The sequence below is a fragment of the Crinia signifera genome, chromosome 1 (genome assembly GCF_055691185.1).
Source record: "Crinia signifera chromosome 1, ASM5569118v1, whole genome shotgun sequence".
Lineage (NCBI taxonomy): Eukaryota > Metazoa > Chordata > Amphibia > Anura > Myobatrachidae > Crinia > Crinia signifera.
The window spans coordinates 409,884,691-409,911,113 of record NC_139217.1 but is presented as its reverse complement, the minus strand read 5'-3'; the positions used below and the strand labels follow the sequence as shown (position 1 = coordinate 409,911,113).

The 26,423-nt window shown below is 43.5% G+C and overlaps 1 protein-coding gene across 1 annotated transcript in view; it reads left to right on the top strand.

The window, feature by feature from the left end:
* FAM81B (family with sequence similarity 81 member B) overlaps window positions 1-26,417 on the top strand; it is a 34,265-nt gene extending 7,848 nt beyond the window's left edge. Inside the window, exons 4-9 of the mRNA XM_083151769.1 lie at window positions 1,737-1,855; window positions 4,814-4,943; window positions 12,350-12,456; window positions 16,161-16,296; window positions 23,779-23,974; window positions 25,400-26,417. Coding sequence (XP_083007895.1) covers window positions 1,737-1,855; window positions 4,814-4,943; window positions 12,350-12,456; window positions 16,161-16,296; window positions 23,779-23,974; window positions 25,400-25,533 — 822 coding nt within the window. The 3' untranslated portion in view covers window positions 25,534-26,417. The remainder of the gene's footprint in view (window positions 1-1,736; window positions 1,856-4,813; window positions 4,944-12,349; window positions 12,457-16,160; window positions 16,297-23,778; window positions 23,975-25,399) is intronic.
* The last annotated feature ends 6 nt before the right edge of the window (window positions 26,418-26,423 follow it).

Here is a 26,423-nt window from a genome sequence, read left to right as displayed (position 1 = left end):
GCCTGGGCTTGGGTAAAGACTAGAGTACCTGCCACAGGCACCCACTAAAGGTGTTTTTGTCTTCTATTCAGCTAAATATGATAAACTACGGTAAGTTTACCACAGTTTGTCCCTGTACCGGTCTTGCCACCCTCCAGGCATTGCCGAGTCACCACCGGGCGAAGGAGTCATACAGATGCTTAGATTAGATGTTGTGCATCCATATGACTCAGCAGCCCATCAACAGCAGTGGCAGGCTACTAGTGACGAACCAGCGAACGGTTATTCCTGGCTTTGCAAATAAAAGTCAGGCTGACTCAGAACTGACTTTTATTTGCGTGTGACTGGGGCGAGCAGCCAATGTCCTGTGATATCAGCCACCTGCCCCTACAGGCACTGCCCCCCCGTGTAGTCATGAGAACGCCCAGGAATTCGACCCATTCCAATCAGGGGCCTTATGTGTGTACAGTGACCTGTGGAACACGTGCTCTATACATAGTTGTAAAATTTCACCAAAAGATTTGTGTTATGTTCAGCGGCGGCTCTTACCCCTGTGTATGAGGGAGGCTGCCACAATGCAGGGCCTCCCTCCGCTGCCGCTGTGCTCATCCACGCCGTTGCCACCACCAATCACGGTCCCAGTCCCAGCCATCAGTCCTGGTCCCCACCGCGGGGCTGGCGCATGTGCATTAGCTTATTCGGTACTGCACATGTGCCGGCCCCCAGCCTTTATGGGCTGCTTTTGTAGCAGCCCCCAGATGCATTTTCCAGGTCCTGGGTCCGGCGCATGTGCAATATAGTCCTCGTACTGAGCATGTGTGGAACCCCATTTTTCTGGGCTGCCGATCAGCAGGGCTGGGCTGCCGATTAGTGAAGGCAGTGCAATCTTACAGAGAGTGGCAGATTTTAGCTGGTGGGGCCGCAGCCCTGCAACCCATAGGCACACTCCCAACTGTCCCGCTAAACGCGGGAACTTCCCGGTTTTTGGGGACATTCCCGTGTCCCTCCTGGGGGGGGGGGGGGGGGGGGCAGTTGGGAGTCTCCCCCCAATCTGACAGAATAGATGCTGTGCGCATGCGCACAGCGTCTATTCGCAGCCACACCCTCATTTACATACGGCACGCCCCTTTTCGGGCGCTCACGCACTTCGCCGCGCGAGTGTCCCTTTTCTGAAATTCACAAAGTTGGGAGGTATGCATAGGTAAAAACCACTGGTTATATGACTGCAAGACGTGATTTATCAATAGCTCTAACTTTATCTAAACGTATAGGTTAGAGTTTTTCACCAATTTAGAATTTTTTTTTGTTGATATACAGTATTGCTCATTTAAGACTTTCTGGGTGTTTTTTTTTAGATATAGTCTGATGATACATTAAATATTGTATAAGTATTTGGCTCATGGTATTACATTGTCTTAACTGGATTGTCTTTAGAACATTTCTTGGCTCAACAATTTGTAGTGACTCCAAATGGATGTGACAACTTTAATACATAATATGATTACGGTTATTTAGAACTGAGTACATTACTAAGGAGGCATTCTGTGTATTACAGTCACCCCTGGCTGGGTCATAGATGTAAGCCAAAGATAATGGGCATTAGATGGCAAAACGTGCTTTTATGAGAATCATTTTATAACACTTGTGATACAGTAGATGTTTTTCGAGCACATTACAATAATGATATGACTGATGGGGAGGGATCATTTCTTATTCTCAGTAGAACAATGGAAGTTTTTTCTTTTGAATTGCTGCAGGTATTGGAAAATGAGATCCGGGCCAGGGATACGGTGAGCACGGGAACGAGCTTTGCCGTACAAAGCCTTGACAGGAAACACCTTTCCGGAATAGGTGACCTGCGTGGTCGTGTAGCCAGGTCAGTATCTGTGGATGAGACTAGGTCAAGGACCACGGGGTGTCTAGAACCCTTGTCTAGAACGGAAATACTTATTGACTTACCAAGTCTGGGCATACTGTAAGTCCACCAGACAATGGAAGGCAACTACTCCGTTGCTGCAGATTCTGCCTTATGTACTCGAGAGCAGAGAAAAGAAGGAGCCTAGGGGACATGTGCTGAGATCATCCCTGTCTGAGAACTGCTGTCTGCTGGGGTGGTGGAAGTGAATGTGACCTGCAGGAGGCAGAGCACATTTCTACACTATCGGCAGAGACTTAGGCCCTGATTCAGGTTCATCTGCAACGCACATTTGGACCCTCATTCTGATTAGCAAAAGTCCCCTGTGCGTTTGCACAGGGGACCGATGGTGAAGCTCTGCACATGCGCATATTCACTTACACGCATGTGCAAAGCTTCTATTCAGGCGCCTCCAGAGGCAGCAGGAGGCATGTGCATGCTGGTTTGCTAATGGACAAAACCATGTGCACTGCAGGTGGGGCAGATGTAATGTAAGAGAGTTAGATTTGGGTGAGTTATTTTGTTTCTGTGCAGGGATAATATTGGCTGCTTTATTTTTACACTGCAATATAGATTTCAGTTTGAAGTAAAACCTCACCCAAATGTAACTATCTCTGCACATGTTACATCTGCCCCACCTGCAGTGCACAGCAAAGCAAATGTGTTTTGCAAACCAACCTGAATCACCCCCTTAATCTTAAGTGCACGCTCCTCCCACCTTCCTTCTTGCAGCTTTACAGGGGACACAGGTAGCACACAGGTCCTTACCAACTTTTCTTGTTCTTTCTCATTTATATATATTTTTTATAACCATGTAACTGCAATATAATGTTTATTATGTATGTCTATTCTTATAGTGATAAAACTATGTAATGCTAACTTTGTGTATTCTGATTGATTCGGTCCCTGGTGCGTGCACATGGGGGACCGATGGCACCCCCCCCCTCCCACCACCCGCCGCAGCCACCATTCCTCCCGTTCCCTGCACCTGTACGCTGCGCATGTGGCCAGCTTCTATGGGCTGCTTCAGCAACAGCCCATTGAAGGAGAATCATGGTCCCGGCACCTGTATAAAACAGATGACAGGCCCCGGGACCACGCGTGCCCAGTACCGATGAAGGTACAGCTCATTCTCAATCCAAAGGTTTTAGGGGCTTATGCTTGGCAGCCCATAGAGAGGCATAACGGAGGGAGGGAACACCTCCCAATGGGACTGCCTTTGTGACTGGCAAGTCGGACTTCCAATAGGAAGTTACTGTCAGTCACAGTGAAGCCAGTGCAGTCTCACTGACTGCATCTGGCTTCACTACAGTATCAGATTTTACTTGGAGGGAGGGGGGGGGAACCGCCACTGTTCCACATTATATTATTATTTTAGTTTTTGGACATTTAACTGTTCAATCCCATATCTCTGCAAAGCGCTGTGGAATATGTGTGCGCTATATAAGAAACTGTCAATAAATAAATATATAAATCAATGTGCTGCCCGGACACAGGTGAGGGGGGTCGGCTGGGGTCCATGCGGTAGGGGGTTGTGGTAGAAGCCCATAGGCTTCTATGGGGTATTGTCTCCTTTTTCTGGCGATGCCCCCGTCGAGGTAACCCGGTGGTGGGTCTTTAGTGCATCCCACAATTGCGGTAAAAACCCGACAATGGTGTTTTTACCACGCTTTCCCGCCCTATGACAGGTGGCCCCATGTTATAATGTGATAATCCTGGTGCTGGTTTCATACTCACCATTCCCAACCTGTATTCTACTGCATTAGTGTTAAGCAGTCCAAATTATGAGCGCTGGTGCCTGGTCCACAGAGTTTGCAGCCACATTCTTAAAATGTGACACTACAGCACCACGTTGTGCAATTATTGTGGCCAGCATTAACATATACATTGCTGGGTGCACAGTGCATTTAGCTACATATGAGCGGCCACACTGTTATTTATTACTCCATGTAGCCATTGGGATGAGCTTTGCCTTAACCCAAACGTAAGTGTAAAGTAAATAGAATATTTGGATCGGAGACTGAAGCATTAATGAGAAGCAAAATGCTGACTTTTCTATTTAAACTGCTGACACACAGAATTGTTCTAATTTGATAAAAAGGAATATGAATAAATAAGCTGTCATTAGTGCTGCCAGAGCTGGAACCGATGCTTGGTGAAATGATTTCAGAGTAAAACCATTGCAGAATTAAGATTTAAAGCTGTGAGGTCAAGCAGCAGAATTCTATTGGTTGGTTCTGGGTTTGACGATTACCATTTATCTAAATGTAAAAAGTTATTTGCCAAGCGCTTGTACTGACCCCTTTTTGCTGTTCAGTGGGATTTGTAGCCTATCGCATTAAGTCGTTCACTCAGCACCCAAAGAATGTTGGCACTTTTGGTGGGCACATTGGCCCTGATTCAGATCTGCTCAGTAATCTGCGAATATCATATCTTACCAAGCACCTGAGGCGCCACGCCATCGAATAAAATCTGGGAATGACCTAGCAGCACAGGTTAAAGCTCCACTGGGGGGTGAGGTGCAGCTGCTGGCAAGTCCCTCCACTCACTTTTGTTCCACGCCGGTGACCTGCTCCCAGGTGCTGCCCTCCAGTGGCCGGCACCCCAGGCAAATGCCTAAAGCTGCCTAGTGGCGGCGTCGACCCTGGGCACCTGGCATGACTGAGTTGCTCGGAGAAGAGTAGTGGGCCCCATTCACCTGCGATAATTATACTTTTATGACCAACACATGAAAAGATCGACATGATGTTTTCGGGATTTCTTACAAGTTTCTTTTTGCTTTTTCATACTTTCTCCCTACGTGGCCTCTGATAGGGAACAGTAAAGTGCGCCGAGCGCAGCGGCAGTCTCCACTGAGGCATTTCACCTGGAGCCGGGTGAGCGAACGTGTAATAAGGTGTTTATTTGTTATGGTTTCAGGTGTGATTCCAGCATAGCAAAATTATCTGGTGATTTAATGACAACGAAACAGGAGCTGCACTCTCAGGAGAAGGAGATTCAGAGTATCAGCGCGGCGTTGGAAGCGCATGTGAAGCAGTTAGACTTTAAGGTCAGATTTTCCATAGTGACACTTGGTTACAACATAGGGGTAATTCTATTGGCAGTGATGTGTGTGAGGGGCTGGTGTTATGACTGTTTCTATGTCACCTCACAACCAGTAACACTGCAGATTTGCACCCCCATAGAGATGGATTGGATAATCTGCAATGTAAGGTCACTGTGTAATATGTAGTAATGGGCACAGCGCAGTCACACATCTCAGATACTCTAATTGAATAAGGGACGCCGGGATCTATGTACTAAGCTTTAGAGAGAGATAAAGCGGACAGACATCAAGCACAGACCAGTCAGCTCTTCAAACACAACGTTTAACATGTCAATTAGGAGCTGATTGGCTGGTATTTTATCTTTATCCACCTTATCTCTCTCCAAGGGTGAAATGTCATAGCCTGTGAGTTGCATTCTGTGCAGGTTGCAATGTTCATGATTGACCTTAAATATATTGGCAAACTCGCACAAAGGGCTTAATTCACACTTGATGACAAAGCTGACACACTTTCCCTGCACTAGCCCTAACAGTAGGTGCACCCCAAAGTAGTACTGTTCTTGGACCTCTTCTTTTCCCTCTCTGTATGTCCTCTATAGGTGAGTTCCACTATCGTCTCTATGATCAGGATACTCAGATCTTCCTTTCTCTCCCTAACCTATTCCTCTGATCTATAACTTCTGTCTGCTTTCTCTTCTTCAATGTCCAAGCGTAATCTTGAACATGTGTAAGACTAAGCTGACCATCTTCCCACCCTCCTTCATAACCTCACCTCCCACAAGTTCGCTAGAAAATAAATGTATATGCATCATACATGCCTGTAATCCCCACTAATCTTTGTCTTTATCATTGAACCCCTGGCCTGCAGGATCTAAATGAACTGGGACATCTCAACTGGTGCCTCCTCCTAAAACCTTTCCCTTTTCGCTGATGATGTCCTCCTCACTCTCACCAATCCCCTGATCTCTCTTCCAATTCTATTCCAGGAGCTCTCTATGTGCAATTATCCGGTTATAAAATCAATCACGATAAATTAAAAGCCCTATCCTTTCATAGTCCAATTCCGGGTTGGGAAACTAGAGGGAAAGGGTTAGCAAGCTGGGTCGCACCAGGGTAGAAAATTCCGGGTGCGACCCAGCTTGCCTAGTGGAAAAGGGGTATTACTATGTTACTTCGACTACTTTCTAGTCCATACTTCCTATAGTGGCAGCTAACCCTTATTTTCTGCCTCCTTGACTCTTATCTTCTTGTCCCCTGATGCAACAGTGTATATATAGCGTATACTTGTCCTACATTGTCTTGCACTTTAAGTCGCTGTTTTCTTTTTCTTCTGATTTGTTTATGTACTTTGTTAGGCACTGTAGAATCCTTGTAGCACCATATAAATGAATAACTACAGTACCTGATAATAATAGTATATCTGATGTGCCCGATTTCAACATGGAAAAGTTTGCTGGGTGGAATTTTACCCCTTTTGACTTCCTTGGGAGTTGAATTTAGAAAAACCCATGCTTAGTGGGTGTCTACAAATGACTTGCACAGTATCCAGAGCCCCCTGCAAGTCACATGTTCCAGGTCACTCATCAGGTGCAAAGGAGAACTGTCTTCACCAACTGTTATATTTTCAAGAGCACAATGGTCATGCGTTGTAAATGGAAGGTGGACATGTTGCCACGTAACTCTGAAATGAAACAGCCAAGTACAGCACCAATATTTGTCTGAAAATCCAGGGACCAATACCTATGTCACTCCTAGAAGACCTTCTGTTTTAAATATTAGGGTGCATTTCTACCACTGTGTAGGATTCGATCCTTTGTAACTATTACTAAGGAATGCAGAAAATTAAATCCAGACCCCTAAATAACTGCTACTCTCATCTGTCCATCTAGTCCTATGGCTGCTGCCTCTAATTATACAGTCTTTTATTTTAGTCTGCAATGTTTTGTAGAGACACTAAAATAAAATAATTGACTTTTCTTTAGTGCAGTTTGAGTCATGTAATTATTGCATAACTGAGGGAGATATTTATAGTGTGACTCAAGGTTTACTCTAAAATATAACATTATAAACCAATTATTCTACAACATCAAATCTATTCAACGGTTTATTGTATACAGCATACTGTATATGAACCTACATTTAAAACTCTTGGCTATTTAGTCTTATTTGCGTGAGGCTATTGTGTTTTCAAGGCTCCTGCATCCTCAGTGTCATCTTTCTTGTGTGGTATTCAGTGGTGGCTCCTACTCACTTTTAGTAGGGGGGTTGCCGCTACCCCTGAACCCTGAGATGGTTTAGCAGACAGCCCTGGGTTCCGGCACTGGTACAAACCCCCGGTTTCCATGGACTGTTTCAGCTGCAGTCCATAGCAGTCGGATTGGGCAGGGAGTAGCATCCTATACAAAGAGAGCTCTCTGTTCTAATCGCAGCCTGGAATGGCGGTCCCGGAGGGAGGAAGCACCTCCCAGTCCCGGACTGCACCTGGCTTCACTGACAATGAGCAGGCTGGGAATTTTTTTGTGGGGTGAGGCATTTTACAGGTAAATGTGTCATGGTCTTATTAATCTTAGGACTAAGGGCCTAATTCAGACCTGATCACACAGCTGTGAATTTAGAGGCTGGTAAATTATCGATAGACTGCACATGCATATGACTCATAGTATGCAAGTGTGAGGATGGTCCTGTGCTGAAATCCTGCTACTTTTTTTTATCTCTGGTCATGCTCAAGGTGATTTACAGGAAGCTGGCATTTGGGGGTGGTAAACGGCCATTTTCTGGGAGTGTCAGGGAAAATGCAGACGTGCCCAGGCATGGGATACACACAGACTGCACAAAGTGGAAAAATCATTAGATGGGGAACGGCTTGTGAATGGATTTGCAGCTATTTCCTGGCCTGCGATATTTTTGCATGCCATGCTATGGCAATGTGAAAATCCACAGGTTAGTAAATCTACCACCTGGTACCCTCCTTATCATGCTGCATGTGATTTAGGGGTACTTGTTTCCTAGCACGGCGCCACCTATTTATATTGTATGGCATCAGGTCTGAAAAATCGGTCGCGATGCGACCCGATTTTTAATTGTACAGCCACCCTGATGGGTGATTACTATGTCAAATACCCCCCCATTGTTAACGCCACACTACGATCAACACCAACCCGAAGCGTGGCGAGCGCAACAAGCCCGCGTGGGGCGGTGGTACGCGTCCTCTGACCTTTTCATACCCCCACTATCCACGTTGGCGTGGAGTTGATTTTATATAGTGTGGCGAGCCACCGAGCCCGAATCGTGGCGAGCCCCGCGAGGGGACACGCATTACTTCACATTCCGCGCGTGCGCTCGCCACGCTTCGGGCTCGCCACACTATGTGAAATCAACTCCACTCCGACGTGGATAGTGGGGGTATGAAAAGGTCGGAGGACGCGTACAGCCGCCCCTCGCATGCCATTGTAATGGCACGCGATGCAACCGATTTTAACATTGTACAGGAACGTCTTTAAACCCCGAAAATCGGGTCAGTCGGGTCTGATCGGGTCCCATCGCATACCTTAAGTTATGGTATGCGATGGGACCCGACGGGCGCCGTGCTAGGAAACAAGTACCGATTTAGGAAACATACTGTATTTTAGTTTCGTTGAGATAATGACTTCTAAAATAATTGTATGGGGCGGCTATTAAAAAAGACGTTCCGGGTAAAAAATTATATACTGTATAATGAAGCCAAATACTTTGTATAAATGTAATAATCCAGCAGTGTCCATTATATTATGGATTTTCAATAAAAGCCGTTATATACATTTCTGGGAATGCCAGCTGCACACGTCACGGAGCCAGTCAGGAATATAAATGAAGAGATCCTCCTGGATGGACATCTGCCCACTTTAGTCACCTACAATATATAAATGCTGTCAATAGCGAACAGAAGGCAAATATGTCAAAATCCCTTCAAGCTGTCATCCGGAGAGTGTCAAACAAACTAGAGATCTGTTACATGAAGCCTTATACCAGACAGGATGGCAAGACGATATAGAAAACACTCTCATTCCATATTAATGTGATTTCCACACGTCAGCTAATAAAGGCAAACTACTGTGTGTTTCTGGAGTAGGGCTGGGATTTATTATAGGTGAAATGGGGATACTAGCTGCACCAGGGCTGCAGGGATGTGTACGTGATTGTCTTCATTCGTTCTCTATTACAGCAATTATCAAACTTTATCACCTGAGAGGACATTTGTATTATTTGTATGCAACATATATTATATTTTCACCATACTCACCATATAACACCACGTCATTCCATCACAGATCTAGTGTGGCTCTCTAGCAGAGGAATACATACAGAATGTGACCAGTGGTGGGGATGCTGGCAGTCAGTATACAGATGCTGCATCCCAAGGGAAGGAATTCAGAAAGGGGTCTGATAAGTATACTAACCCTAACGCTCCCTTCTTTGAGCCTAACCTTATCCCACCCCCACCCCGCTACCTATCCTCCCTGCTAGTTCCTAACTCTAAGCTCCCTACCCCACAGCTTAGAACTAACCCTCCCTCCCTGCAGCCTAACCCTTACATACCTTCTAAGTTCTTAGCCGCTCCCTCCCTACAGCCTAAACATAAACCACCTTCTAACTCTCTCACCCGCAGCCTAACCCTAACCCCCCACTAAGTGCCTAACCAACCATCAATCCGCAGCCTACCCTCTCTGCTAGTGCCTAACTATAAGATTCCTACCCTTCAGCCTAACCCTCCCCCCTACAGCCTATTGAGAGCTGGTGCTTGGAGCTAATGGGCCAAATGTATCAAGCTTCAAAAAGTGATTATATGGAGATTAACAGCCAGCCAATCAGCTCATTACTGTCATGTTACAGGCTGTTTGAAAAATGACAGGGAGGAACTGATTGGGTGGTTGTTTATCACTCTCCATTTAATCACTTTTTGAACCTTGATACATCTGGCCCTATGTCATCTCCTAGGATTAGCAGAGGGAAGCCCCAGCAATAACCAGGCTTAAACCCTGTGTTCAGTGAACTGGGCTGGACACATGTTAGTAGTGTAAAAGGGGCAGCTTTCTGCAAGCGAGCTACTCACAGAATCAGGCCTTATTTGTATGACCACTCTGAGAACATGTGCAGTGAGAAGAAGTCCTGGGGTGGATCATACTGTATGTGCAAAATAATTAAAATCTAGAAGTGGCAAACAATGAGGATAAATGGATCATGGAAATGTAGATGGTCAATGATTGGGCATAACGTATCGCACAATTATAGGTTGTGCCCAGATGGGGAAACATAATAGTAAGAAAGAAATCTTTGGGCAATCTTGTGTGCATGAGATTCGAGGTCCGATTCTGGTCCCAATAGCAACACAATTGAAAAAAAAGTACACAATGTAGTGATATTCAGTACAATGCACTCCTGCCGGATTCATACTGTGCAAGTGCACATGCCCTATGGCCTTAGAAGCAGTACAGCTGCAGACCTCAGTAGATTGACAGTCTGTAGCTGCTGAGCCGGCGATAGTATCCGTTTTCCAAAATATATGTTGCCACCATTTTGTGGGAGTACCAGGAGCCGACAGAGATTTTAAGCCTCATTGACCAGAGACCAGTCTTAGTAATCTCATCGGTCACTCAAACAGCCAATAGTGCTGCAGGTGATCTGGTTCTAGAAAGCAGCAGCTAAGCTCTCTGTAACCGTACTGGAATCACCCCTCCCAAATAGTAGGCTCAAAACAAAATAAGTACCTGTGCGCGTAGACATAAGTGACCCCTTCACCTTTCATTTTCTCACTTTCATAGATGTATTTCTTAATTGCTTCTGACTGATGACTGCTCATAAGATCAGCTGACACCCATCCATGCACCTTACTGTATCTGCTAAATGATCTGCAGATGTCAGACTCTCCGTAGTACCTCAATCTGTCATACTTTACAGGCCATTTCTAATCATTACGTTTGAGTAATTATCTTTCCTAAAATACAGTAACTATCAAATATTAGCATAGAGACTGCTTAAAAAGAGATCCTCTTAGATCTAAAATTCATATGAACGCTCATAACACCGGAGCAGTGATTCATACCATGAGCCCAGCTAAGCTAATTAGGAAATCAGCAGAGTACAGAGGACTCAAACTCACTGATGCTTAGTTTTCTCAGAGCCATTTCCTTTTAATTACTGTGTGTATAGCTGTGCAATAATGCTGGCTGGAGTCAGCTAAGAGGCAAATAAAGACATATGTTATGCTTTGTGTTAACCGCTTCAGTGGTATACCCAGAAATGTTCTGGGCTCAGCTGCGCTGCTGAAGTGGACGGTCTCTAAAAATCTTCAGGTATTCCACGATACAGTATGTAGGTGCGCTTCAGTGGTGCCTCCAGCACTGGCGCGTGCCTACATACTGTACTCCCCCACTCACATGTCCTGTCCCATCCTGCGGGCACTCCCCGCCGCCGCCACTAAATAACACAGCAGACTAAACTTTTTTATTATTAACAGTCACTTCTTAATATTATCGTTTATTTATATGGTGCCACAATGCGCAAAAACAAGAAAATAATGACTTACTGTACAAAGCAATTTAGGGCAAGTACATGGTAAATAAAGGCAGTTGAATCAGGGGGTTTATGACATAAATTATTGTGCATACCCCCAAAGAATTGCCGGGAGGCTCCTGAAATTTGGGTGGCATACCAGAAAGGTGGACAGGTCTCCTGCAACTCCTTGGGCAGCCCACTTACAAGCACAAGTGGGCGGACGAAGGGTGAACCGATGATTCTATTTGCTCTGAACTGTGTCAACATAGCCCCCCCCCCCCACTATCCAATGCCGGTTTTATGGCACTGTATAGTAGGGGGTGGAGTCACAATGATGCAATTGTGTCACTGCCCCCACCCCCACAAAGGAGGAGGAGGGGGGGGGGGGTAGAAAGGTAGGCAACTATGCTTCATTTTCATGTAAAGTTAGCACACAAATGTTTTCATCTCTCATGCAGAATCATGTTTGTGTGCTTTACATTATTACCCCCTCCCCTCTCCATCATGAACTTGTGCCACGTTTGATATATATTTATATATATATACAGTGTGCATTCTTAGATTTTACAATTGCAGAACTGTCCATAATGCATGGATTTGTATTAAATAATAACAATGGCTACTCATTGAATTATATAATATTGGCCTAATGGATGGATATTCAGCATTTGACTCTCTTTTATAATCCCTAACCAAAGATAGTTTTATCCCAGTGGGACTTGTAGAACGTAAACCTCTATCTAGTAAGACTTTGTCAAAATGTGACTTCAGTGTTCTGTTAGTTTGCAGAGACTGATCTCTCTCCCTGAGTGCTCTGAGTAAATGGTGCGTATTTAATGTAAGGACTCATGTACTGTTCCCTGTTGCATTATTATTAGGTAATGCAGCTATTAGGCAAAATGGAAACATCTATTTCTGAACAGAACAATAAAGTGAAGAGTGCCGAGGGGGTGCAACGCCACGAGATCCAACTTCTTGATTTCAAGTAGGTATTTTAATTACATTTATTCAGTCAGTCAGTCGAGCACAGAAATAACTGCTTTTATCAGATGTCTGCTTGGCACTAAGCAAGAGACTCAATCAATGCACAATAGAGAAGCAGAAATGTAGAACCATGCCAGCCGCATCACTTACTGTTCCATTAAATTATAAACATTTGTTATGCTGCAAGCGGTGGAATACCCCGGTATGTCATGGGCCTATTAGCTACATAATCAGAAGTATAGACCGTTACTTTGTGGCTGGACTAATGTGTATGAAATCACTAGAACAAGAGATCACTGGCGTAGAAAACAGATGAGCTGAAACCCCATGCAAAGTGAATGCAAAATGGCAGCATCCTCTGTGTGTAGGCAACAGATTTACTTTTAAACAGAGGCTTACCTAGATATTTGAAGGCCCCATAGCAAAAGTTTGTAAGGGCCCCCTATTTAGCAACTGATGGTGATCAATGCATGTAAAACATTTTAGTTAGACAGCAAAGATGGGCCCCCTTCAGCTCTGGGCCCCATAGCAGCTGCACCCCTTGCACCTATGGTAGTTACACCCTTGCTTTTAAAGTACCTGTACTGCACTTTGGAGGACTGGGCATGCGCCTGGCGCTAATTATTATTATTATTATTATTATAATTTTATTTATAAGGCGCCACAAGTGTTTCGCAGCGCCCTACAAAGGAACAATACAGGGAGACAAAACTTGGCATAACATTGAATAAATAACAAAAATACAGTACAAATAAAGAGCACCACAGTTCAATACACATTACAGCTTAAATGTAAGTAGTGAGGACCCAATCAACATACAACTAGAGGCTTGAGGCCAATGATGGAGATGAGTATGAAGATGGTCACTGAGTGTTGGAGTAAAGGAGAGCTGTGAGTGAAATGTGAAGAGAAGTGGGCTTTGACAACAGGAGGGAAGAGGGCCCTACTCGGAGGAGCTTACAATCTAGTAGGAAGGGGAGACAGACAGATTACAAGAGGTGCAAGCGAGGGATGCACACGTGCAGACTCCGCAGCGAGTACCTTTTGGCAAAATTTTGTTATTATATATTAGCCAGCTTTCTAACATGGTTTTAGTCATTTACCTATTACAGTATGTATCATTTTTTCTCTTAGCCATTATTCTCTTACTGATCGTAGTGTCAGGCTGGCTGGCTGGTTGGCAGCAATTTACCAGCTGGAGTTTTCGGACTGGGATTAAGTAATTGTCTCTGTATCTTTTGTCTCTCTGTCTGACAGCATTTGGACAGTTTTACTCTTTCATTGCACTTCATTAGTATCTGCATACCTTTGCATTCTCATACACACAGACATCCTATGTCAGTATTATCTACCGAATCGCTACTTTGCATAAAATTTCCTGGTGGTCATAAGACTGTGGCCACTCATGTATTCTTTAACAAGGTCTGGTTTGTTAGATTGGATAAAGTACAAAAATCATAATAATAATTTAAAATAAACTTCGACCTCTAATTCACCCTATGACCTAAAGGGCGGTATTCAATCTGGATTACAACTATCGGATCGTCCCAATAGTTGCAATCCTCGTCCGTTTTTGCTCTGCTCGACAGATACTTCGACAGGCAGAATTCAATGTTTCAAGGAAAAAGAAGTGGTGGAGCGCTTGAACTAAACAATATCACACATGAATCAATTGGGTATCACATAAAAATAACACAATCTATTCATAAACAAAGTATACTACCGACAATTAAAATATGCACACAATAAAATGCTACGGACAAAGGAATAATTGTTGCTTGTTCCTATTGTGGATCCTTTATATTGGTATGGCTTGGTCTCCCATTTGTAATCCAAAGTGACTGGTATTGTGGGTGTCCATATACCTGCAGAAGTCCCAAGATGTTTTTCCTGTAGATGTTTAACCAGGTGACCTGTAGGTTACAGGTGGGTCTCCAAAAATTGAGCAGGTGGTGGTGTCCCTTATTATTGCAGTCCAGTATTAGGATATGGTTTTTAAGGGGTCCAAATGATGTTTGTGGGGATCTGGTTCAAGTGGGCTCTATATCCCATTCCTTGAGCACCTGTAGTTGTTAATCTAGGTGAACCCACTTTTTCACCAGAATTCAATGTTTCACCTGTCTAGTGGCAAAAAGTGGGCATGTCGGTGAAAACGGCTGTGGATTGTTGAGAAACGGACATAAATTCGACAATTCTCAGCTGTTTCCGACAAAACAGTTCCGACTCGTTTTAAAGTCGGATCTGTTTTGTCGAAATCCGCAGCAGTGAATAGGCGCCCGCCGCTATTTCCCCCGTTGAAAACAGCGACTGACATTGAATACCCCCCCCCACAAAAAAAAGCTTTCATATTCTTGGGAGAACTAATTCGTACTTGCTTACTCTCTCGTAATGGTCAAGAGGCTCCCGAAAATCATGTGGCAGTGCCCAGAAATATAGGCAAGTCTCCCAGGGGATCTTTAAGTATCAGTGGCGGAACTTGTGGGTTGTGGGCTCAGGTGCAAATATATAATTTAGGGCCCCCTCCTCCACCCCAACCAAAGTTCACAGTAATTCATTGCAGGTTTGAGCAGCAGTGGGCCCCTTATTTGTCAGGGGCCCCGGTGCAATGCACCTGCTGCACCAATGGTAGTTCCGCCTCTGTTAAGTATGATATAGTACATGCCAAGTACCCTGCATATGCACATGGATGGCAACTGAAAGTTGATCCATCCATTGACAGATCAATGTTTCCATGAATGGGTCTCTCCAGGCAGCTATCATGCTATAGTTTCATGTTGTGGTAGTGTTATTGGCATGCAGGAAGCCTGCCGTGTTTTTTTGCGGTGTGCACACCAGAGGTGTTATGCCAGAGGGATCTTTTGTGCCCAGCGTGAGGTGGGGGTAATTCCTGGCATTATTAATGATGGCTGCAGATGGAAAGACAGTGTCCTGGCCTTCTACAGTACATGAGGACAGATGGACACTACACTAGTATCAGGTAGAAAGGAGGCTGCTGTGGCCGGACCAGGGACCGATATAATGTATATAAATATTTTTCATATTTACACTTTTCCACCTAAACGCGTTTAAGCCCTCAACCTTAAAAGAGCACTGATTTTACTACCTGGGTTTCACAGGTAAAATCATTGTCCTTTCATTTTGGATATGAATACTGTACAATAGAAATCGTTGGTTTTAGAACCTAAAGCTTAGTAAATAAACCCTGTGGGAAATACGGAGCAAGGAAAAAAAAAAAAAAAAAATCAATATTTTTATTCCAAAGACATTTATCATTTAAACAGTTTTAGATATTCAACTTGAAGAATTGATAGCCCTTTTTAAAATTATTTTCTTAAAATGATGATTAATAACATTAATGCCCCATCATGAAGTGATAAGAGACTTGAAAATATATGGCGAGTTGTGTTTCACTGAAGACTAAGATGGCTCGTAGATTTATGAGATGGGAAATTTAATAGGATGAGAGATTCAGAAAGTGAGAGATTTGGTAAGAAATCTCCAGGTTTTTTTAAAGCGGCAATCATTTACACTTGTATTGCAAATAAACTGGTATTGCAGTGTACATTATTGCTGCTTTAAAAAAACTGGAGATTTCTTACCAAATATCTCACTTTCTAAATCTCTCATCCTATTAAATTTGCCCCAATGTGCCCATCATTAAATAATACAAATAAAGGCTCCATTTTATTTGTTATTTGTACTTAGACTTGGAGGTTTACTTGAAGATATCCAGGGGCAAATCCAAAATCAACACAAGTGGACAGAATCCCAACTAGAAAAATCAGCTGAAGAGCAGTCCCGGCACATACAACAGTTTCTGGATAAAGTGTCAGAAAAAATAGTGAGTAATCCTACAGTATGTATTATTGCTAGTATGTGATTGGCCATTTGCCTACCAAGTGTTAATATGAGGCTTATGGAAATGGCCACCTTCATATTCAAATCTTCATTTCAAGAGTTTTAAAGGCATTTACTGGGCTGCACAGGATTATGTCTTACAGGTCACTTTATGTGGGGTGTGGCATGTGCAATATAACTTGGATGCTTTACCATTTAGTCCCGTGCCATACCTATATACTTTACTCAGCTGATTCTGGGGCTAATGTGGTTAGGAGAAAATAATAAAATGTTGAAGTGGAGAGTATGGTATTAGGCAGTAATCAAGCACATTGATAATTATTAACTATGCACTATTTGTATACTACAGGTGCATCTTCTACCCATGTTTAGGGTGATTATTGATGATTAAGCCTAGAATAACTGTCTCTGCCGGCAACACATCCTGAGAACCGCACACATAACCGGCCTTACTGTACAATACTTTGTGTTCTTTGCTGGGTTGCTCATTGAGATCTCTATTCTATAACCCCATCCCTGAGACTTTCTCATCAAAGGCCAATATAGAAGCACTAACTAACTTATCCCTCACTAATGTATCAATCCGTGTGTAGTCAGTATTACGGTTACTACTCAATGTGAATTTGATTACAATATTAAGTACTCTATTTATTTTTGCTAAATCATTATGATCACTTTGCAGTGTTTGGGTTCCTTATCAGAACTTGAGAACAAGATGACCTTACCCCCTCCAGATCCGACATTATGTTTCCTCCCTCCCCGCTAGGATCCAGGGATGAGACCCTACTCCTTTTGAATCAATGATCCTCTCACAAAAGCCCCCGAGGCACTTAATATCTCAACTATATCAGATATGCCTGAGTAACCGGGCAGACGACATGCCAGCATACACTGTAGCTTGGAATAGGGAGTTGAGTGGGGCCTTGTCGGGAGACCAGTGGTCCAAAATGTTTAAATATATTTTTGCCTCCTCATCCTCAATACAGACGCTAGAAACCCAATATAAGATTGTCTCGCGTTGGTACAGATGTCCGCAGACACTGCACCAAATGAATAGGGCATTACCCAATCTCTGCTGGCGGTGCAGTCAATCTCAGGGCTCACATATACATATTTGGTGGTCCTGCCCATATATCCAAACGTACTGGCGCCAGATTCACAACCTGACAGAAAAAATAACTGATACTTCTTTACCTTTTTGTCCGGAGCTCTGGTTGTTTAACCTCATAGACCTACCAATATCCACGTTCAAAAAGTCATTGATTAGACATCTATTGAATGCAGCAAGGGCGGTTATTCCGTGCTATTGGAGGTCCCCAGACCCCCCTCCCGTCTCCCGCTGGCTCCGCGGAGTTGATCTATATATGGCCATGGAGGACCTGACCTCCTTCCTGAAAGATAAGGTACAGACCTTCGCCGCCACATGGATGAGCTGGCTTACTTTCAAAGAATCCCCAGAGTACTCCAATATAATTTCAACAGAGCAAGCTCCAGCCCCAATGTGAACCCGAGACGGATCCCACACACCCACCCCAATACCCTCTCACTGTCCCCCTCTCTCATCTTTACTCTGTCCCTTTCACTTTATAAACATTCTATTCTTTCTTTGTTCATTGTATCTTATAATATTTACTCAGTCTTCAGTGGTCTGGTTGACATAGGATTTTTACGCGGAATGATTTGTAGTGCGGCATTCTGGGAATGTAAACGTTTGTGCACTATAATTGCATTCCACATGGGAACATTCTGCTGTTTCACACTGTACTTGATTGTAAATTTTTGTTACATACTGAAGACTGTTTGTACGACCCTTTGTCTTTTCTTAATAAAAATTGATTGCGTAAAAAAAAAGATGACCTTACCCACGCCAATTTTATAAGTACAAGTATATTCATATTATATGCAGTTACTACCAGTGGCGGAACTTCGGGAGACAACGGAGGCTCCAGACGCTAGGGTGCTAAGGGGTACTTTGCTCCGTTACAATTCCTTCCCTCTCTCTGACTTAGCCCTCCCTTCTCTCTCTCTCTGCCTGACACCCCTTTCTCTACCTTACAACCCTCTCTCTGCCTGAACCTTCTCTCTAAGGGGCAGATTTATTAAGCTTGGAGAAGAGATAAAAGGAGATAAAGCACCAGCCAATCAACTCCCAACTGTCTTTTTCAAACACAGCTGATTGGCTGTGCTTTATCTCCTTTTACCTTTTCTTCGCTTTATCTCCAGTTTATCTCTTCTCCAAGCTTAATAATAAATCTACCCCTAAAACTCTTTCTCTCTGCCTGACATTCTCCTCCTCTCTTTCTCTCCATCACGTCCCCTATCTCATTCTCCCTCTATATAGCTATCTATGGGGGAACCAGATTTATCTTGCCTCTGGGCTACAGGAATGAACTTACGCCACTGGTTAGTAGAGTACACTTCTGCACACACATTGCAGGCAAACTCATCAATTTGTGTTGTAGTATCAATATTTGCAATGTATCTTTTCTGCATGTAAATGTGTAACTATAATTATATGATTCATTATCGTCTCACAAATGTATAAAACAGTTTACACATTGTGAAGAGAGTGATGGTGCCAGGGGAGTGCCATCAGCAAAGACAGGATTGTTTAGAAGATATAATAAAAGCCATCTCAACTGCTGGGTCCAGCGAGATCAAACGTATTCGCTGTTACCAGTACTTTTGCCATCTCATGCCACCGGGCATTGAGATCACGTGTCCTTACTCCAGCAGCAAGTATGTTGGTACCGAAAATACACTGCAGCCGTGTAATAGCCATAAGGGACTGCTTACCACAAGCATCTACAATGGTTCAAGTGTTCTTCACTTCCAGGGCAGCTGAAGTTGTAAGCAATGTAGAGGACCCCCAGCCCAAAGACAATTACATTACAACATTACAATGAGATGACCAGCAGCCGGCAATCACAAGAGAGAAAGAAGCTGCAGGATGACGACTCATCATAACAACAGCTACAGATAGTGGTGGGGGTGCTGCTGCTGTCGCAATCACCACACTTAAAAATTGACAATGGGGCATATGTACTAAGCCTAGGGGAGATATAAATTGGGGAAATAAACTACCAATCAATCAGCTCCTGATATTTTTAATACGCACCCTTTAACAATGGCAGTTAAGAGCTGATTGGCTGGTACTTTACCCTTTTATCACTATCCAAGGCTTAGTAAATATCCCCCATTATGTCACTCATGGGCAGATATATTAAGCCTGGTGAAGTGATAAAGTTGATGGCGATAATGCACCAGCCAGCCTGCTCCTAACTAATTTTTCAACCCCAACTTGAAAGTTAGGAACTGACTGGCTGTTGTGTTGCCACCTTCCACTTTATCACTTCTCCAGGCTTAATACATCTGCCCCTCGGTGACTACAGTACCTTCTGCACCCTGTCACTGTAGGCTACCATCTAAGTATGATCTACTACTGCTGCCCCTATCCATAACTCTTCTATAGTCATCTTATTTGAGAAGGAATATTTTTACCTTCAGTTTCTTGCCATTATATAGCATTATTCCTGTCAATGTAGAGGACCGTGTAATAGGTCAGTGGCACTAAAAAAGAGGATAATAGTAAACGGACATGGTAAGAATGTAAAGCATAAAAAGGCACAAATACATCAGATGTATAAAACTTGTAGGCGAGCCATACAGATTGTCTCATACTCTTGTTTTCATTAAGTAATTAGCTTTCCCTAATTAATGGTGTCTCTAACGGTACTGCATGTTCTTTTGATTACACGTTTCTGAGAACAGATAACTCATTATAGCTGAGCTAACTTGCTTATGTATTTCAGTGGATTAAAACTGCATCTTCATAATGCATCATAAACATAATTATTTCACTAAGTACATTGTTGTCACTTACAATACAATAGATATGCCATTGTTTAAATACAACCACTTAGTAAATGCATTCTTCAGATGTGCCAAGATTCTGAAGGCAAAACATTTAAGGAGAATCCAGAAAATTCCAGAACCACTTTAATTTTCACATCAAACATTGGCTCTGTGTTTTGCCAAGGAACTGCCAAAATCCTGAGCAGTAAAAGTGTCGGTTGTGTAGCAGTTGCTTTAAGGACCTAACACGCAATTGCCTGTTTTATTAGAAAAAAATAGTATGGTAGACTTACCTTTGTTAACTCTTTTTCTTTGAGGTTCATGGTTCCCACAGGGATAACATTGGGGCTGTAGGTGGATCCAGAGGACTGGGCACCAATCACCTAAGTTCTTGGGACTCCCATGATGCACTGCTTCTCTCCCATATAACCCTGCCTCCATGCTTAGCTCATCAGTTATGCTAACCAGTAAGCATAGAAGGAAGAAGACAGGTGATAACATACCAGTACATTTGCACATAAACAGAGTGAAAGAGACTAGTAACTAAGGTCATGTACAGATGGAGCCCCTCTATCACCAGCTGCCAGAAGTTCTGACGGGGCTCCCCGCCACTTGCCGTCGCCTCCCCCGTCCCCACCACCTCCCTGAACCCTCCCCCCAACCCTGCCCGCCTCCCTAAAGCACAGACGGACAGGGTCCCGCCACCCAGCGGCCAACTGACTGGGACATGCTCACGCATACCAGTCTACTGGAGTCCCTCTCCGCCAGCAAGGACGTTCTGGCAAGCACCTGAAATGTATGAGAGAAGCTCCATCTGTATGTCACATACATCGATAGACTACTACAATTCCTCAGGCCAACAATAGGGTGGGCGCCCTGTGGGAACCATAAACCTTGAAGAAAGAGTTAACAAAGGTAAGTCTAATATAACTCGGGTTTTGTTCTTTGGGATTCATTGTCCCACAGGGATAACATTGGGGATGTCCCAAAGCAGTACTCATGTCCCAAAGCGGTACTTGCCGGAGGAACCAGAAGAATCTAGCAACCAAAGGAATCCATCAGGGCAAACATCTGGGGAAGGATCCATTGGAGATAAATCGCTAGAATTAAAAGCAGGAAACACAATTTCCTGGTTCATATGGAACTTGGAGGCCACCTTGGGTAGGTGTGTAGGTATTGTTCCAAGGACAGTGTGAAATATAAGAAAAGGAGACCATCACAAAAGTGCACTAAAATCAGATACACATCTGGCTGTCGCTATGGTAAGCAAAAAGACTGTCTTTGCAGTGAGCCATTGTAAATCCACCATTTTAACATGTCAGCAAGAGCCTCATTAATGTAGAAAGCAGCCTGTCTAATATAAGAGGCACAACTTAAAATTCTCTGAGACATCTGCGGTCAACTCCTCCTTCATTACCTTCAGCCACAGTACCACAGCTTTAGCTGCCCAAGCTGCAGTCACAGTAGGCCTATGTATAGCCTTTGTGAGTGAGTAAATCAACTTAAGAGACTGCTCCATTCATCTATCAGTTGGGTCGTTAAAGGAAGAACCTGTGGTAACCAGGAGTACAGAAGGTTTTACCAGACGGGTAGCATGAGAGTTGATTGGGGGAGGAGTCTCCATAATTTACAATCTTCTGGTGGTAGAGGTTATTTAAAAATAAATTTCTTTGACATAGGAGACTTTTTAACTAATGTTTTCCACTTATCTGTTCCGATTTCCATCAGAGAGTCAGAATGTGGAATTTCAGTATTAACGACCTTTTGTTTTTTTGAAAAAGTCGGTCTGCTTTGCAACTGGTGCAGGTTCTTCGTCCTCAGACAACAGCACCAGTTTAACAACATCAATTAGGGCCAGTACATCAACTACTATTTGAGATTGTGTTTCGGCTACCTCTGAATCAGCTATAGAGAGGTTAGTGTCATCCTCTTCATCAGCCTCCTCCTCAGATGTCTCATTTGTATCAGACACTAGAGTGGACTGAGAGGAAGACATACAGTATGTAGTGGTCTGCATTGCGACTGTAGTCTGTACCAGGGTTTGCACAGTTGTAGACAATGTGTCAACCCATGGTGGCGGTGGCTGTACTATGGGTGGAATAACCTGCATAAGAGGACCCATAGGAATATGAAGCCATTCCACTAAAGTACCTAGGAGCTGTTGAAAAGCAGCCCACAGAGGCTCCTGTACAACAACTACAGGAGCAGAGGGCTGACCAGGAGGAATGTAAACAGTTTATACATAAACCATCCTGAACAACATCATGTTCAGACAGAGCTGCAGCAGAAGACCAACATGATAGTAGCTTGGGAGATTCTGTTTGAGTCTGCCCTCTTTTAGAAGTCATGATTAGAGATCTTGGTGCACACAATAGGAATATGCATTTAAGGGAAAGCTAGAGTTATATATAGTATGTGACTTAGGAGGACTCCACCTCTAACACCTGTGGTTACAGAGTGTAGGTAAGCAGAGTAGACAGCAATAAGATATACTTAGAGCAGACAGCACAAACTAGCACAACAGTCACATATAATGCAAAATAGTCCAATACTGGTACAAGTAACTGCAAATGCACTCCAATGCTACTTAATGAGCAAGTAGGATATGAATGCTGTGAAAAAAAAAACAATCAGCAGTAGACGTTTCTACAGGGGAGACTAACCCAAAACACTCCTGGAGACTTGCTGCTGCATGCTGAATCTGGCTGTATGTGTCTCTGAGAAAGGAACAGGAGGGAGAAATTAGCTTGAGGGCTAGACACTTGCTGTGAATCGACACCCAAAGCCGGGGAGTGAGCTACAGGCTGGAACAGCCTCCTCTATATGCTGGTCTTCCCTTATCAGGTTCTAATGAGCCCTGTGATCACACCCAGCCAATGCGCTGGTGGGGTAGTGGAGTACCTACCGTATGGCAGCAGTGTCGACGCCAGCTGCCGCGGGCCGTCTCCCAAACCCGCATCGGGACAGAGATTTAAATGCTCTCGAAGAGAGCTATTACCTGCCCCTTGATGCTGGCTACGCTGTCTTTGGGGTTCAATCACCTGCGGTGCTAGCGAGCTGTGAAGTCTCCCTGCTGAAAGACCCACAACATGGAGCCGCAGCCAGTGTGGTGGCCCAGCGCCAGCAGGGGTGTTGGAGCTGCAGCGCTGTAGTCACTAGGACTGCATATTCATCAGTGTAAGAAAGAAACACTTAAAAACAAAAACTTATGCGATTGATCCAGCAATTCCTGCTGAAAAACATGGTGCACCAACAAAAAAGTGATGAGTTGAGCATTGAGCAGGGGTTATGTGGAATAGAAGCCGTGCAATCTGGGAGTCCCAAGAATTTAGCTGATTAGTGCCTGGTCCTCCGGATCCACCTACAATCTGATGTTGTCCCTGTGGGACCATGAATCCTGAAAAAGAAAACTATCAATAACGCTTCCCAGTCTGTGGTGTTTAATACTAGTGTAATTATTATAATTTGTCTTAGTGTAAAATAACATTAAGCAATCAGTAACAATATATTTTGGTCATTTGTAGGTAGTCACATGACTCTGAACAACATGGCATTCTAATATACTTTTTTTTGTATGAATCTGACCTACCCTCTATTAATGTTTTGACAGGAAGGAACAGAAATAAGGCTACAAGAGAATGTACACCATCTTAATCTGAAAGTTGACAACACTGATCAGGTACAAAGGCTTGAATCTAAAATCAACAAGATGAAACATGCAGCAGACAAAATGGCTGCCAGAATCACAAAACTGGAAAGCCAAATCTTGGATGAGATGGAGAACATGAAAAGTGAATACAGATCAGGCAAGTCATCTCACTGTTAGCTGTACAATAACTATTTCTCTACTCATCTACTACATTTCATTCAGTGAGGTAAAAAAGAACACTGGTATTTAATTAATCAAAGGTTTACAGGACTATCTGGCATGCATTTAAATCAGTGTGTGGGAGGTGGGATAATAAGTATTCTTTATAATAACAATGTTAGAAGAACAGCACAAAACTAACGTTGCGAGGAAATATAGGAGGTGCTCAATTTTGTTCTGTACGCGAGTTTCTGTGCAAAAAAATGTATCCACTGAAACATGTCACACATTTCTGTGTATTATGCATGACGTCATATCTGTGACTAATGAAATATTATTCTGATAATCCTGATAATTAGGTGGCAGAGAAATGAGTTCCCCCACCTCTGCATGACCACTTTAAGCCCTACCCACGCTTTTGATAATGAACCCATTACATTTGAATGGATGTTTAGTGACACTGGTAGCTAAGTTATCGCTGCAGGTCTATACATTTTTCAGCAGTTATTTGACCCAAGAAGTATAAGTGTATATGTTTATGGGTATTGAAACAATTTCTCAGTGTTAATGGAAGCCAAGCTGTGTATATTACTGCATACAGTATAATACAGTGGTTAAAAGCGTTCCTGGAGAGGTGGTGGGACTCATTTGTCTGGCGACCTATACCCCTCCCCTTGGCTTGTGCTGAGATGTTTGGTACCCCTCTGCAAAATATAAATTTGTGCCTTACCTGAGCATTGAGCAAAAAATGGTGTGTGGTTTAACAAGAAAGGGGCGTGGTTACACAGTAGTACCCCCAATTAAAATCCCACCACACAGTAGCACAATCATTATCATTGCACAGCATTTGGTGTCCCTAATTCATATTACATCACATAGTAGTGACCCACATCACATTATAGGGGTCATTCTGATTGACTCTCAAAGCTGCGAATTTCACAGCGAGTCATTTAAACCCCACCCACACACAATGATATCCCCGCATGCTGACCATCGAATGATTTTGCAAGCAATCGCAGATCTAAGTCACCCTGCTGACCTTAGATCTGTGGCGCCCTTGTAGTTACCTTCCCATGGGCAGCATAACTCGGCCCTCGCGCAACTGCTCCTCAGGTCGCCGGCATTCTTCTTTGCAGGGCAGGAGAAATGAGCACACAATGACTGCACCTCAGGTACCATCTCATTCTTGCCACTAGCACTGGCTGGGGAAGGCACTGCAAGCTACGGCATCGGCTGTGTAGCACCGCCCACTCCCCTGCTAGTGCCGGAGGTGGGACAGCGGACGGGGCACAGGCACAACACCCAAATAGAACTGACAGAACTGGTCAGCCCCGTTCCGGCCCACTTTAACCCCTGTGATGCATACAGTATATAATTTTTTGCAATAATTTTTTTGACATGTTTATGTCTTCTTTAAGAACAGGATTCCAAGTGATACAGGAATCTCTGAATTCCCTTCAACAAATTCAAGAGTCAAAAGTGAAACTAGAAAGTAAAAAAGTTCAGAGAGACATCAAGCAAATACGACGGAAGATAGTGGAAATAAACGATTTGTGAGGTCACCTTTTTAAGCGGTTTCCTTTATAGTATTTACTCAAGTGATCTTGCACAGCTGCGTACTGAGGGGCCTGGTGTGGATATCCAATAGAAGGCATACCTTTTTTACTTTTAATTATCCTTTTGCAAAAAAAAATTATTTTACAAGCATTTAATGAAAATAAATGAATGTTTACTTTAACTACTGGTAAAGGCTGGAGCCATGGATACACTTTGGCGTGGGAAAGGGCAGCCAAAGTGGCAAAGACGTCAGTGACTGCATCAAGCCCATATTTATGTGGGTTCCAGGGAACCATCATATAAAAAAACAAAGGATGAAAAAGAGCCAGAGTCCTCTGATTTGATGGGCAATTTTAGTAGCATCTATTTGGTAGCGGAAGACAGCACAGAGTGAGTGCGTTTCTGTGAGAAATGATCAATATTTTATTTGAGCCTCAATGCGGTTTTAAACCATCGGACAGAAGCTATCGATGATTTGTGTTTTGCAGATGGTGCACAGGTAGAATGTAGAAGGCTAGCCATCAGTTGTGAAAACACAATCGTCTTCCGACCTTCCATTGTAAATAATGCCCTAGTTCATTGTTGCATAAAATGCGCACTTTAGCACACACATAAGCCAAAACCCAACTAAAGCATAAGACTGCATTAAAAACGTACTTCATTACTGTAATGATAGACCATCTTTATCCATTGCACCCAGTGTATTATTGCAGTGCGTACATTTTTAATGCAGCGATTGACAATATTGAGCGCATAAAGAATACATTTATATGAAGGCTGAAGTATTGTACTTTCATTGCCAGATCACGGTGACTATGCAGATCAGTGTTTAATCCCAATACTGTACCCAAATCAGTAGTGTCATGTTATTATATTACATTGTAGGCATT